General features: G+C 40.9%; 1 protein-coding gene across 8 annotated transcripts in view; it reads left to right on the top strand.

The window, feature by feature from the left end:
- The window catches only part of FNDC3A (fibronectin type III domain containing 3A), a 123328-nt gene that overhangs the window by 81290 nt on the left and 26525 nt on the right, over window positions 1–15513 (top strand). For all 8 annotated transcript variants that reach the window (XM_057425641.1, XM_057425638.1, XM_057425639.1 and 5 more), the window contains 5 exons: window positions 8916–9073; window positions 10211–10270; window positions 12173–12311; window positions 12923–12976; window positions 13578–13702. In XM_057425641.1, coding sequence (XP_057281624.1) covers window positions 8916–9073; window positions 10211–10270; window positions 12173–12311; window positions 12923–12976; window positions 13578–13702 — 536 coding nt within the window. The remainder of the gene's footprint in view (window positions 1–8915; window positions 9074–10210; window positions 10271–12172; window positions 12312–12922; window positions 12977–13577; window positions 13703–15513) is intronic.

Genomic DNA, 15513 nt, shown 5'->3' with positions numbered 1-15513 from the left:
CCATTTCTTACTTTAAAAACTGTTCTCAAGTTTCTGTAACATTCTTTAGTTCAGGAAAAAAAGTTACATAACAGTTATCTCCAGGCATGAGAGATCCCTGGTGAAGTTCTGGAAACCTCACCAAAAATGAGGTTTTTGAAAAGCTTTTTTGAAAAGTAAAAAAAATTAGGACAGATTTCTCTTTAAGAGTCTCTGGCACCTCAAGGGAAGAGAGACAAAAAATTTGCCAGGCAGGTGTCTGTAAGCAGTGGTCTTCTGTCTTACCTGTTTGAAAACCTACCAATTTCTTTTCAATTTGTAAAACTAATTCATAATTCTGCATAAATACTCTTTAAAACACAGGTGCCAAATTCAGTCATTTCTTGCATTTTAGAGCAGGCCTGTGTTCTTTTCTTTCATCATCTGTACCTTCCCTGCGAGGATTTATACAACTTCATGCATTTGTACTGCACTTCAATCCTCAGTCCACCAATTGCCTGAGTAAAACCAGTCTGTGTTCCCTATTGTAAACTACAAAAAAGAATCACTGCAACTCTGGCTCCAGGAGGAGCTTGCCAAGGGTTTGTCCAGTCAGTGAGCTACTTCCTCATTCATCACATCCATCGTGTTATCTTCTCCTCTTCACCTCCCAGAAAACCTGGCCCCAGTTTTGGTGCCCCAGTCTTGATTCTTCTTTCATATGTTGCTTTACAGCCTGATGAGGAGAGCCTGAGAGAGCTGGGACTATTTAGCCTGGAGAAGAGAAGGCTCAGCCAGGATCTTATATATATAGTGTATATAGATATGTGCAGGGCAAGTGCAAAGAGGACGGAGCCAGGCTCTTTTCAGCGTGCCCAACATGAGGGCCTGTGGCAGTGAGCACAAATTGAAACACAGGAGATAACCCTGTAACATAAGGAAACACTTTTTTACCATGAGGATGACTGAGCACTGGTACAGATTGGACAGAGAGTTTATGGAGACTTCCTCTTTGAAGATACTGAAATGCAGGCTGGACATGGCTCTGGGCAACTGGCTTTAGGTGACCCTGCTTAAACAAGTGGGTTGGACCAGATGACGTCCACGGGTCTTGTCCAGTGTCAACTGTTTTGCCATTCTATGGGGCTTCAAGGGCTGAGTAGAGATAATACTAATAGAGGAAGTCGTGAATGCTTGGTGTATCCTGCTGGGTCGAAGCATCAGAATGTCTTCAGTGCATGTTAATGTGTCTTCAGGGCACCTGCATCTTTGGTGACTGTCATGGAGGTGGGAGCTGTCTGAAGTAAATCCTGTAAGAAAGGGTGGAGAGAGCTGAGATGAAGAAATGGAGAGGAGTTAGATGGTCCTAGTGCTGCTGTGGTGTACATAAGTAGCTGTGACAGTCAAGTTCAGTACCACTTAACAGGATGACTGTGGCAACTGGAGCTAGTGGAGGGGCAACAAAATTTCTGGAGAAGAAGCTGGGACTGAACAGAAAGCTTAGGACGATTAAGGTGTGGGGGAGAAAGGAAGTGAGTGGAGAAGAGACAGCTCTGACAAGGAGCACAGATCCAAAGGATAATCGAGACTTGAGAGATCAGAATAGATGGGGAGTTTAAGATGAGAAAATGAGACCAGGAACAAACAGAATATGTCTGTTCTATTGGAAGAACAAGATGGAGCAAGTAGCTTTTATGTTTGTTATTTTTACAAGCAGGTTGATAATGAAAGGGTGATGGAAGTAAAACTAAGATGGGTAGAGACAGTGTGCAGAAGTAGCAGGAGACTGAAGCTGCGTGACAAAGATGAAGATTGATGAGACAAGGATATCAGAACTTTATTGAGAGACTAAAGGGCAGAAGTCTGGGATGGAGTAAACAAGGAGTACACGCTGCAGTGAAGAAGTACTGATGAGGACCAGACCTTGAGAAGACAAAAAACAAAGCAGGGTTGAAAGGGGTGATGATTCTAAGAAACAAATTCAAGTCTACATCTGATAGCACTGATTTTTATCCAGGACCTGGAATGTAATCCAGCAAGTACCTGCGAAGTCCTACCAGCAGAAGTTTTGTTTTGCTGCCTTTTGTTTCACTGCTGAGCTGTGCATGTCGTCTCCACATAGCATCTCCACATAGCAAACACCTATTGCTATCACTGTATTAGGTCGAGCAGTAGACACTTGTGCAGTGGATCTGAAGGCTTCAGGCTTGCTGTAGGATGATGAGAGAAAGAATTTAAGGGAGTCATTTGCTATACAAAAATATATTAAAAAATACATGTATAAAAATATATATTAAAAATCTAAATATATATAGACACACACACACATGCATATTGTAGGAAAATATACATTTAAATACTGTTAGAAGAATTCTATTCTATTCTCAAAGTGAAGCAGGAAAGATTTTATATTAGTGCTGGTCCATTGTATTCAAGATTACAATTGCTTTTTGTTTTAACACAGGTTCATGCTGTTTTTTCTCTGTGGTCCCTGGCATTCACTGTACAAAGCATACCTGCTTTGGGAATGGGTCAGGCCTGTGTAGCTAAAGGGACTGGTGACTTTGACCCCTTTTAACTCTGAGTCATGGGAGTCTGTTCCAACAAGGGAGTATGTGCCTAGTTTAGCCACGTATGGCATCAGAATGGATGCAGAAACTAATTTTGCTGGAAGGTTAGGTTATTACAAGAAAATGCTGTCACTGGGGCATGCTGGACAACAGCATTCTCAGCATCCCTCAAATCATGAATACCTGCTTAATCATGAGTGCCCTTCTTAACTTTGTGAGAATGTAGATGATCCATTCTGTCTGGACTAGAAGTATGGGGACCAGTTCTCTAGAAGTATGCACAGGCCTCTGACAGTGGCCAGGGCATGCAAGTATGCTGTCCAAGTCAGGGTGTCATCAGTGATTGCATTGCCAAAGAGAACAACTCTGAGCTTCCTGGGGTGGTTAGAATGAGGCTGTGAGAAGTACGATCAACAAGTGGTGTCTTTTGCTATCTTGCTAATTACATATAAAAAAGCAATAGAATACCATTACTGTGTTGCTTTCTTTCATTTCCATCATCAACAGCCAGTCATCCATGCCTTTTAGACAAGCATGCTATTTCCCCTCTCTACCATGTCCTTACGTGAATGTCATTGCATGTAGCTGTGTCTGCAAGTGATCTCTTTGCAGACCTCAGAAGACATCCCAGGCTTAAGCAGTAGTAGACTGCTACAGACTAGACAACGTACACAAGGCAAAAAGCCAAATTTCCAGCACTTGGAGGGGCTTATGCTTTGTGAAGGCAAGGGACTGTCAGGGCTGTGGGTAGGTGTAAGACTAGCTGATGTTGCAGCTTTGTGTGTGGTGTGGTAAGAGAGAGGGAAGCTGTGTTAACTACTTGGGCCTTGCAAGATCAGAAGCAACCCTCCCACAGTTTCTCTAAGGAAACATTTTCCTTGCCCTCCCACAAGTGAACCAGGGGATTGTGTTATTTCACACATTTGTCATACTCATCAGAGATATTCCTGTGGAGTTTTGGTTAATGTTTTGCATGAAGCACTCATGGTGGGGACTGTGTTGTGGTGCTCTTCTTGATGGATCATCAACACCCTGTTCCCTGGTTGAACTTCAGTGCTGGGATACTGGCTGTGGTGGTGGTCATATGCTCAGATGATCATACAGGTGTTGCCCAGTATTCTGTTCATTGCACGATATCCTACTCCAGAAAGTCAGGAGTAATGCTGAAGCCTCTGACTTGTCCTGGGCTATCCCATATCTAAATGCCTCATTCCAGGGCATGCACATCTAAATCCAGGTAGTGGGGTCCATGGTGTGCTTTCATTCACGCATCTCTTTTAGGCTGTGCAGTCTGGGGCACATCAGCTTTGCAGCCTCCAGACTCCCATTAGGTGTTCTTATGAACATGTTCTCATTTTCTTAAACTTTTCACCCTTAATACATGGCAGTATTAAGTCAAGTTAGTAGTCACTGCCACCAGATGACGCTTCTACTTAGGGAGGTCTTGGACTTTTTACACCAGATGTCAGTTGGAGTGGTTCCGCAGGTTGCACCATGCCGAATCCTCGGCACTTGAACAGTCTTCACCAGCTATCATGTCCACTAACAAAATAACAAAGCAAGCAGAAGAGAAGACAAGGGGACAAGGCAAAAGCAAAATGAAGAATGGAGCAGAAGGCTGAGTATTTAATAAGGAGAGACAATAGGAACTCAGAATTTGAGGGTTTGTTATATAGCAGTTAAATCCCTTGGGAGGGCATCATGTTTTGTGCTTCACGTGTGTTCTAGATTTGCTTGTTGGCTTTCAGAACATTATGCACCTCACTCATCAGTTAAGTACTTTGTGTTCTGTGAATGCAATCCAGTTTGCACATGCCAAAACTGCTGCTCTTTTGTTTGACCCGGATGGCATGTGTAATATAGTTAATGAGGAGATTCACTTTTGCAAGCTGGACTGCTAATGAAGACGTGCCCACCTTTTAGTTTCCTCAGTGCTGGGGCCTGACTCGTATTGTGTTCTGCTTTGCAGAAGCACACAGTGCTCAGAGCTGCAACCAAAATAAATCAATTGCAGCTGCTTGAATAAGTGTACAAAGTAATGCCAAGTTTTCTAAAAAAAGCCGCTCATGAGTGTGTCAGGGCACCCAAAAATAGTGGATTCTTCTGATCTTAATCTTGGTTCTTCAAAAATACTTTTTTCCTCTTCATATTGCAGAGATGTTTTGAAAATACACTGGTTGGTGCCTGAGAACTGATGGGAATTTCTGAAACTTTCATAATTCTTTTCCATAATAAAGCTCCAGCTAGTGTTCCAAAAGTCAAGTATTGGGACATTATTAAACCTCATGGGTAAAAGACAATATTAAATAATTGCTTCTTAGTGAAGAAATTTGTAATTACTGTCATCCAGTCATGTGAAGCTGAAGTTTTGTGTTAATACATGCTGATGTAATCTAAAACAGAACTGATGGACAGGGGTAGAGCAGTTAATGTCATCTACCTGGACTTGTGCAAAGCATTTGACACTGTCCCACACGATATCCTTATCTCTAAATTGGAGAGACATCAATTTGATGGATGGACCACTCGGTGGATAAAGAACTGGCTGGATGACCAAACGCAGAGTTCTGGTCAATGGCTCAATGTCCGGCTGGAGACCAGTAACAAGTGGTGTCCCTCAGGGATCGGTGTTGGGACCGGTCTTGTTTAACATCTTTGTCAGTGACATGGACAGCGGGATTGAGTGCGCCCTCAGCAAGTTTGCCAGTGACACCAAGTGGTTCGGTTGATACACTGGAGGGAAGGAATGCCATCCAGAGGGACCTTGACAAGCTTGTGAGGTGGGCTGATGCCAACCTCATGAAGTTTAACCCTGCCAAGTGCAAGGTCCTACACCTGGGTCGGAGCAATCCCAGGCACGGCTACAGGTTGGGCAGAGCAGAGATTCAGGGCAGCCCTGTGGAGAAGGACTTGGGTGTGTTCGTCGATGAGAAAATGAACATGAGCTGGCTGCAGTGTGCGCTTGCAGCCCAGAAAGCCAACCGTATCCTGGGCTGCATCAAAAGGAGCATGACCAGCAGGTCAGAGGAGGTGATTCTGCCCCTCTACTCTGCTCTTGTGAGACCTCACCTGGAGTATTGTGTGCAGTTCTGGTGTCCTCAACATAAAAAGGACATGGAACTGTTGGAACAAGTCCAGAGGAGGGCCACGAGGATGATCAGGGGACTGGAGCACCTCCCATATGAAGACAGGCTGAGGAAGTTGGGGCTGTTGAGCCTGGAGAAGAGAAGGCTGCGTGGAGACCTCATAGCAGCCTTCCAGTATCTGAAGGGGTCCTATAGGGATGCTGGGGAGGGACTCTTCATTAGGGACTGTAGTGACAGGACAAGGGGTAATGGGTTAAAACTTGAACAGGGGAAGTTTAGATTGGATATAAGAAGGAAATTCTTTCCTGTTAGGGTGGTGAGGCACTGGAATGGGTTGCCCAGGGAGGTTGTGAATGCTCCATCCCTGGCAGTGTTCAAGGCCAGCTTGGACGAGGCCTTGGGTGATATGAGTTAGCATAAGGTGTCCCTGCCCACGGCAGGGGGATTGGAACTAGATGATCTTAAGGTCCTTTCCATCCCTAACGATTCTATGGTTCTATGATTCTATGAAAACTGCCATAGTGCATATGCACTAGAGAAAAGTTTTTTACAAGAAATCTTCCTTTTTGCAGTTCTTTTAATACTTCGCTTTTGTCCGTTAATAGTCTTGTGGGGAAAAATATAGCTGAACCTAGACTTGTCTTTTAGAATCATTGTCTTAGCTGGGAGTTGAACCTGGAAAACAATACCAAATCTTTTATAAACAAGTTGAAAAGAACTTCTTTGATTCTTACCTTCTCATGCCCCATGCATATGTATACATGTGTATGCATAGAGAATTTATATAGTTTTTATACATTGCAGCTTTTTATGCACCGTTAGGATGTTCTTAATTCCCAGGTTCTGTGAATATTTTGCATTTCTGATGATGTTCACTTCCACTGACTGTTGCTTTTATGTTTTTGCAAATTGTCTACAGCAAGGCTTCAGCTCTTGATAATCTTTAGTTGCTCTGTTTACACAAAGTAAAACAACCAGAACAACCTATGTAGTTACTGATTTTCAGCTTGGTACATAATACTGCTTCATTGTGTTAACTTGTCATCTATTATTTTAGAAGTCTTATGGAAGGTTTACATGAGTTGACCAACAGTTGTTGCCCTGGGGGAGTAACTCAGGAAAACAGTTTTTCATCCAGTCAGAAACTTAAAGAACACTTCACCCTGTTCTCTGTTGACAATTGTTGATATATAATGACTTCCACTAATAGTCTGGGTTTAACTTTACTAGTGAAAGTCCTGTGAGTTGTCTGTTACTCTGTAGTCTGCAGTGTTTGATCTCCCTTGCACTCTTCCTGCTCTCTCTGTACTAAACAGTTGAAACGTCTAATTGTTTAATGTTCCAATGAGATATGTGGTGAGTTGACCCTGGCTGGATGCCAGGTGCTCACCAAAGCTGCTCTGTCACTGTCCTCCTCAGTGACATTATTTCCAAGACATTGAGGTTCATCTTATTTGGGTTTTTTCTCCTTTCTGTTTGTTTTTTATCAGTAAGTCATCTCCTCTCTACTTCATCCTTGAGGTTGACCCATTCAGGTTTTAGTTCAGTAGATGATAGCAACTTAAGAGCACCAGTTGTGAAGTCAGCATTTTTATTCTGATAGTCTGGTAATAGATTTCCAAAAGCAATTATTCCTGAAATAGATATATGTATTACAGTCATATTGTAAAGCTAGTCATTTCGTATAATGAAATCTTTCCAATTCTCTTACGAAATGATTGAAAATAGGAGGTGGGTGCAACATACAAACGACAATAGCAGGCATGAAATATGAACACCCACAAATTTCTAGAATACCTTCTGGAATGGATCCTAAAAACTTGTAATCACATGCATGTACTGATGCACTCACCTACAGAAATACAAGCACCCACAGCCCCTTGCAGCATGTGTGGGTTTCAGGCAACACCCGCTCTTTGGAGAGTGCGGGTGCCCTTAACCGTATGTCTCCTTTGGGAGATGTGGGTGCTTCAGCTTTGCATGTAACTGTGGTGTTCCTCAAAATCTGCAGTTCCCTACAATCTGCTAATCCACAGCTACTGAAAGGGTTCTCCAGCAGGTCACATGCACCCACCCAAGCTGTGGGTCCCTGCATACTGCACCCCAGACCACTGGTACTGTTGCCAGCCATGGTATCCATCAGGCTTGTATGGAAGTGGCAAGAGTTACAGGTTTTGATCATTGCTCTGTTCTGCTCCAGCATCTTTTATCTCTGTTACAAATTTTCACGTTGCTTTTATACTTCTGAGGCTGATTACTTGTTCATTTCAGAAGTTCCTTTGAGACTTCCCGGTTTCCACGTAATCCACCTGAGGGTCACTGCCTTTAGCGTTATGAGTCTGCTGGGGCAAGCGTTTCTGAGACAGATGGAGGTGTTGCGTTCACACTGTTTATTACTCATATTTCTGTCACACCAACTGTTGTTACCCAGATCTTTCTGCAAAGGGTGGGCTCTGCAGGCAAGCACCACCACAGGAATTCTTTAGGATGTTGCATATATATGTGTGTGTGTAGATAGATAGATAGATAGATAGATAGATAGATAGATAGATAGATAGATAGATAGATAGATAGATAGATAGATAGATAGATAGATAGATAGATTAGATAGATAGACCTTGCGAGCATGCCTCCGTCACAAGCACCTGAGCTCAAAGTATGTTACACAGAGTACTAGATTAAAGCCTCAGGTAGTTGTATCCCTGTTAATATCCTGATTAAAAAAAAAAAGTGCTGGGATAAGTAACCAAATAGGTTCTAATATAATGTGAGAGTCTGCTTGTTACTGTCACCATTAAATGCACAGTTTCTTCATGTACCTGTTAAGAGTAATGCAGGCATTTGGGAGAAATTCCTGAGCTTCTATATATTTCATAAGTAAAACAAGTCGACAAGGAGGTATTAAAAAGATCATAGTGCTGGTGACATAAAAGAAAAAATAATGTCTGAAGCACTGTCATTCAATTAAATAACTGAGAACACAAATAACATGTTTGTCATCTCTTCTGCTTCACAAATTGCGCAGTTCATTTGTAGGTAGGCCGCTAGGGGGCATTCATTACTTAGGTGTGTCTGCACTCAACCTGATGCCCTGGGATTGCAGTTTTCTCGTGGTGTTTCTTGTATTTCTAGCTTGATTTCATCTGTAAAATACTAGTTAGTAGCTATTATAGAAGTATGAATACTCCAATACACTAACGGTATATGATATCCTTCTCTTTATGTCGTTGTTTGTGGCAAAGAAGCTTTTAAATATGATAACATTTAAATGGCAGAGATCTCAAAAGTTGTATTTCTACAGGTATCAGACATTCAGGCAAGAACAGCACTGCTTATGTGGTCGCCTCCATCCAGTGATACCAGAGAAGACACTGACAAGAATAATGTATCAGAGGTTTATACTTACGAAGTGATGATTTCAAATACTGGAAAAGATGGAAAGTACAAAACTGTATATGTGTAGGTGTTCATTATTTTTATTTAATTGTTCTTGCATTGAATTATGTTGTTTAAAATATTGTTAAAAAATCTGCTTGCTGTCTGGAGATTTAAATAATCAGCAGTTCTGTGCAACTTCATTTCAAAATACAACTACTTTTTTTCAGTAGAATTGGCTCAGGTTTATAACTGAAGTCTACCATCAACTAGAATGTAAAGACTTTGTTCTTAGGTTTTGAAGACATGTTTTAATATCACTTAGGTATGTTTCAGCCAGCTGCACTAGACAGTATGGGTTCTCAAGTAGTGAGATAGACAAATTGTAGTTGTAGTTATTTACTTCAGCATATACTTCTGCTCCCAGTAAGGTTATCCCTTCCTTCCCTGGAAATCCTTTTGGTGAGAGAGGATGAGTGATACAAAAAAAAGTAAGTAGATTCGCACAGAACAAAACTCTTCAATTGTTTCATTCCTAACACAATGGAGAAATATAACATAAAGAAAAAATTAATAAATATAAAAGTAAAACTTGCCATTAAGGGTGTAGGGCTCTCTAGTAATTATAAATCTTTGTATCTAGCTAGTTTACCTTAGCCACTTTCCATGGATTTCTTATGATTCATGTACTGCTCCTAAGTTGGATATCTCTGTCCTAGAAAACAGAGGAAATTAAATGAGCTTTGCTACTATAAGTGGATGTCAGCAAAAGCAGATTACTAGATGTTACTTAGGGGCCTTTTCTGTTTACTAGGCTCAAGCAAGTAGGTATGTGCAGTCATGCAGTTTTAGGTATTTGATTTTGCAAGGCTGAACCGAGCTTCTGTAGGCCCCAGTATTTGGACATTTTTTGTGTAGTAACATGCATATGTACACATACAGCTGGTCATTCTGAGCAAAGAGGAAAGTAATTATTCTTAAAAAACCAACCAACAACAAAAAAGCACCCCAAGACCAGGGCAACAGAACAGGAATCAAACACAAGAAACCCCTAAAATTCAAAGGTAAATGCATTTACATTTTACTAGCAAAAGAGACAAACTGTTAGTAAATGCATTTCTTAAAAGGGGTGTTAGGTGAATAGGTTAGATGATAAGTGTCTTCTTATAAATGTATGGGATTCTGAAACAGTTTCTTAAACAAAATCATATCTTTTTGCAGTGGAGAAGAAAATAAAGTTACTGTAAATGATCTCAGGCCAGCAACTGATTACCATGCAAAGTGAGTATCTCCTTGTCTGTTCATTAAATTCAGTGGAAATGTTTTAAAGGTTTCATTGTATTTGTCTGTTTGCATAAACCTTCAGAGATTGTTTTTACTGCTTATAACCCTCCTTTGAGTCGCAAATCTGTATTTTTGGCTTAGTTGACCACTCAGTCCAGTTTGGAAAACAAGAGAAGATTGTTGTGCTCCCACCCAGCATCCATCCTCTTTTCCTTCAAGCCAGCATAGTGAACTTTTTCTGTTCTTTGAGTTCAGGCACAATGCTGCTTGATTTCTCTCAATTTTCCACAAGCATCAGAGCAAAGTACCTTGCACAGAAAGGTGCTCACTGCTGGCTGCCTGAAGGTCACCTTATGCTGCTTTTGCTTTGCTCCAGTAGACTAGTGAATCTGGCTATGTATGCTTTACAAAACATGCCCCTAGCTCAGTGTAATTCTGCCCTTCCAGCAGAATTTGTTGCTTTGCTATTTTATACTGAAAAAATAGCATAGGATTGGAAAAATGTAGTTAAGTGCCCTTTTTGCCCTCCCTTTTTAAATATTGGAGGGTCATCTGGAGCTGAACTTGTAAAGGGATGTAAAGAATAAGAGGAAAGGCTTCTACTGGTATGTCAGCCAGAAAAGAAAGGTCAAAGAAAGCAATCGCCTGTGATGAGCAAGATGGGAAACTAGTAAGAATGGACGAGGAGAAGACTGAGGTATTAAACAACTTCTTTGCCTCGGTCTTCACTGACAGCCTCTCTTCCCACACCCCTTGAGTGGACGGACTGCAAGGCAGGAACTGGCGGAGCAAAGTCCCTAGCAATCACCTGATTCCCATCTGGGGAACCTGAACATACACAGATCAATGGGACCTGACAAGATGCATCCCAGAGTCCTGAGGGAATTGACTGATACAGTTGCCAAGCCACTCTTTGTGATATTTGAAAAGTTATGGCAGTCAGGTGAAGTCCTTGATGAAAGCCAGTGAAGACCATAAAGGCTGAACTATGAAGGTAATGGAGAAATCACATATTTGCAACTACATTCAAGCACAAACAGCCATGTTCAGCATTAGTCACTGCTCGAATGTCTCTCCCTGTTGAGGAAATCTACAAAGCCAAATTTTCTGTGGCTTGCTGTTCATGCAAGAAGAACAAATAAAGAGTTTTGCATCTTCATAAGCAGGCAACTTGGGTCCTATATCAGTGATGAGAGGAAAGGGTTTTGGTTTTTTTTTTTGCTTTGTTTTATTTTTTTCTTTCAAAGGAACAGGTGAATCAGAAGAAAGTAATGTGCCAGTTCACTCAACGAAGAGACAAGGCATGGCTACATAGCAGGGGGAATCCAGAAGATAATCTTGTGTTTTCTTTTGGAGAAAAGCTGTTAGAAAAACAAATGATTTCTCTTTGAGACAGAAGCAAGAATTCCCTCTTCTGCAGTACCTGGAGAATTAATGCATAGCCTTCCTAAAGGAAAGGACAGGGTGAACAGACTCAGCAAGGCCTTGAAGGAGTGCAGGGGATACTCTGAAAATATATCAACAGCTTCATTGTGCTCATCTGACAAAAGCACTTGCAGGAGAAGAATTATTCGTAGTATCAGTTAATATGTCTACAACAGATAATGAGCCTGCAAGATGTTGGCATTGTTTTCCAACCAAAGTACTGCACATAACAGACAGATTTCAAATGTGAGACTAACAATGCCGGTTGGTAGTGGTGTACATCCTTAGTAAAGCACTCTTTTCTTTCTCATTACTTCTATCGACCAAGATGCTTCCACCAGTTATTTGCTTATAGCATTGATATTTAAATAATAAGCTACCTAGGCAGTAACTTAATTCGGAACACTCATTTTTCATTGGAAACTGTGTATAAAGATTTTGTAGCAAAATGTTATTGGGTCTTTTCCTTTTTAGAGTACAGGTAGAATGCAGCTGTGTAAAGGGGAACCCTTCAGAGGCAGAGAGTTTTACAACAGCAAGTTGTGAACCTGATACTCCAAATCTGCCTAGGATAACTAATAGGACCAAAAATTCTCTTACTTTGCAGTGGAAGGTAAGATTTGCTTAACAGCTTTTAAAATAAATAAACTCTTCGGAATTGTTTCAGATTTGTCAATAAAATGGAAGACGTTTGTCAAACATACTAGTTTCTGTCACAGTTCCATGAATTGGAAATAGATGTACTGGGTTAAATGTAGACTTCAGTAAAAAGAAAAGGGTTCCCAGAGAAATGAGGAGCCTTTGTAGATAAAAGTTACCGAGTTCCGGACCCCTACTACCCTGTGGAGCTGATTCCGTTCTCTGTCATTGAACATAGGCTTGTTTGTGCAAAGCAGGTGAAGTGGTTTGGAAAGACTGAGATTTGAGCAGACCTGCAGTCTAGCAGCTCAGAAAAGTGCTGCAACATATTACACCACTGCCAGAATATTTTGTCAAGGTCTAAATTAAAAAAAAAAAAAAAAAAAAAACAACAAAAAGCCATAAACATGCTACAAGAATTTACTGGATGGAGACTGAACTAGGACTGTCTTGGCAAGTGAAACAATCAAAAGGGAAACATCTTTTGTACTCTGCTGGTCTTGTCATGTTTTGACCCATACGTGCATTTTTCCTTAAGTGTTTTGTATCCAGTTAGAGCTCTAACTTTCTTCTTTTCTTTTGCAGGCATCTTGTGATAATGGCTCTAAAATCCACAGTTACCTTTTAGAATGGGATGAAGTAAGCAAGTTATTCTATTTTATTTTTAATCTTGTAGCTTTTTTTAAAGCGTTGCATGTGGCTTTGCTCATAAAGTTGTGTGAAAATTATGTGTTCTGTCTAGAGGCATGTGATAAATAGGTGGTTCCTGAAGCCAAGTATTGTTACTGCCCATTTTTTTTCTGAGAGAATATAAAATAATAGCATCTTAATTACATGATTCTGCCACTCCTGATAGTGCTTTTTCACTTGTAGTCCAGTACTTCCTTCAGGAGCTGACGCTGAAGGATCATTTTCCTGTAGCAGTCTTTTTTTTGTACAAAGGGGGTGGATCTACTTTGCCCTCACAAGCACCTTCAGTCCCTACCTGAACAGCTGTCCTGAGATGGCAGAGCTGCAGAAGCTTCATGGTTTTTTCCTTCTGATGCTGTGGAGCCAGAAGATGGAAAGGAAGGAAAAAAGTCTTCAGTATACCTACAAAGTTTTGTAAACTACTTGTGTGGGAGGTTCTTGAGTTATGTTTAATTTTTAAAAATTAGTTTGCTTCATGTTTGTGTGTTACTTTAATTGGTGGACACATACGTAACAGGGTGAATAATGTGACTAACTTGTTCCTTTTTAGGGAAAAGGAAATGGAGAGTTTTGCCAGTGTTATTATGGCCAACAGAAGCAGTATAGAATTACTAAACTATCACCAGCAATGGGGTACACCTTTAGGCTAGCAGCCAAAAATGACATGGGAATGAGGTAAATACTGCTGTTACATACGTAAATATGGAATGCATATGCATGCATGTGTGTGCTTGTTTAGGAAAGGCATATGATGGCATTTAAAGAAAAAAGTCTTGCTTAGACATTTGTATATAGTGCCTCTAGAGCAGGAGCTCGAGCATGGCATATACAGCCTGGCTGCTCTCACATGAAATCAGCTGAGGCTGTGCTGGTTTTTAGCTTCAGTCTTTGTAGATCTGTGTTGACCACTGAAGTTGCTACCTTGAACATTTCCTACTGCATGTACTTGCAATAGAATTTTTACTAAGCTCTACACTGTAGAGATGCATTCAGTGCAGTTGTGGCTTTTGTGTCTTATGTAATAAGCACTTCTACTAAAATTCTGGGGATCATGCTTAAAAGACAAGCAACTCAGCCAGTGACTTAATTGAATAGTTTAAACGCTGCAGTGCTTGTGCTGCTGCTGTGCTGATCTTGGTGTACTTCATACCATGCTTTCTGCTGCTCTTGTTTCCAAGGAGCTTTGACGTGGTGTTAAGAGTTCCTGAAGTTGGTATAGCAGTTTTCCAGGGCTTATCATCTTTTCTTAAATTCAAGAGTTGTAGTGGTGATGGTATAAATAGGTGTCAGTAACTCTGCTAGAGCAGGAAGTCTGGCAGAACCCCTGCTGCCATCTGTAGGTCTATCTGTATTGTGCTTCTCAACCGTGTCCTGTTACTGGGATATGTACTTTTAGCTAAGGTGTTTGTTAGTCTTCTGTTACCTTGGGAAATAGACTATGACACGACCATATCACTAAATTATTTTGAAGTTCTAGAGCTTATTATAAATTCTTAGAAGGTGGAGTTCTTACTTTTAATTGCTTTTCAAAAGTTACAGAGCTCCAAACTTTGAATTTTTGAATGAATGACATCTGACTTCAGCAGAGAATACCGGGTCACACTTGGACCATGAGGTCCTATGTGACATAAAAACGGGGCTTCTCTAGCTGTCAGCCTAAATTGGTTGGTTTGCATTTGTTTTTTTTTAAGTCAGTGTTTGAAATGTTATGAGCATTGTGCTGCAGCTCACCAGAGTTGTGTTTTTATAGTATGAAATAGAGCATGTGTATTGCTTGTCCTTCAGCTGGCACAGGTTGGTGCTTGAGAGAGTAACGCCTGCTTGGATAGTGTTGAAGGACAGCATAAAGAATAGGGAGCCAGACCTGGAGTTGTAATTCATGCTGTGCAGAACAAATCTTTTGCAGACTATGAAGCATGTGAAAACTGCAGCTAGCTCAGAGGATCTGGGGCATGTGTTGGGAGTCTTTGAAGAGTACTCAGGGAATATGTTGCATATAGTTCCTGTTCCTGCGTTTTCTTAGATACCTGCTTTGGGCACTGTCAGAAGACATTATAGTGAGCTAGAATGACTTTTGGTGCGCTCTGACACAGTCTTTATTATGTCACTGGCTTCTGGATTATGTTTCTGGAATGAATTATTCTCTGAGTTGCTCCTGGACTTTGTCTTGATGAGATTTAGTTGGAACTGTTAAAAAAAATAAAGACAGCGAGTGGGCTGGCAGCTAAGTAGAATCCAGTGCTCAGGCTGTCTTGCTGTTCTGCTGTTATGTCTGAGTGTAAATGTATCCTCCAGGAATACCTGCACATATTACAGATTCCTGCAGCACAAGCTGGTAGAAGGTACTGACCAGTTAAGTACCCTTCTTAAAATAAGTACACCAGATACATTTTTAAATCAGTGTTTTATGAACTTGTAAAGTTGCCATTTATTGTCTTTGTGGTATTATTTAATTAAGAAGTCTCTTGAAATAATACTTATTAGGG

Source organism: Pezoporus wallicus, unplaced genomic scaffold (assembly GCF_028554395.1).
Source record: "Pezoporus wallicus isolate ANWC-B61680 ecotype Strahan unplaced genomic scaffold, APGP_CSIRO_Pwel_v1 contig_787, whole genome shotgun sequence".
Classification (NCBI taxonomy): domain Eukaryota; kingdom Metazoa; phylum Chordata; class Aves; order Psittaciformes; family Psittacidae; genus Pezoporus; species Pezoporus wallicus.
The sequence above is the reverse complement of the archived record's forward strand: the minus strand, read 5'-3'. Positions and strand labels throughout refer to the sequence as shown.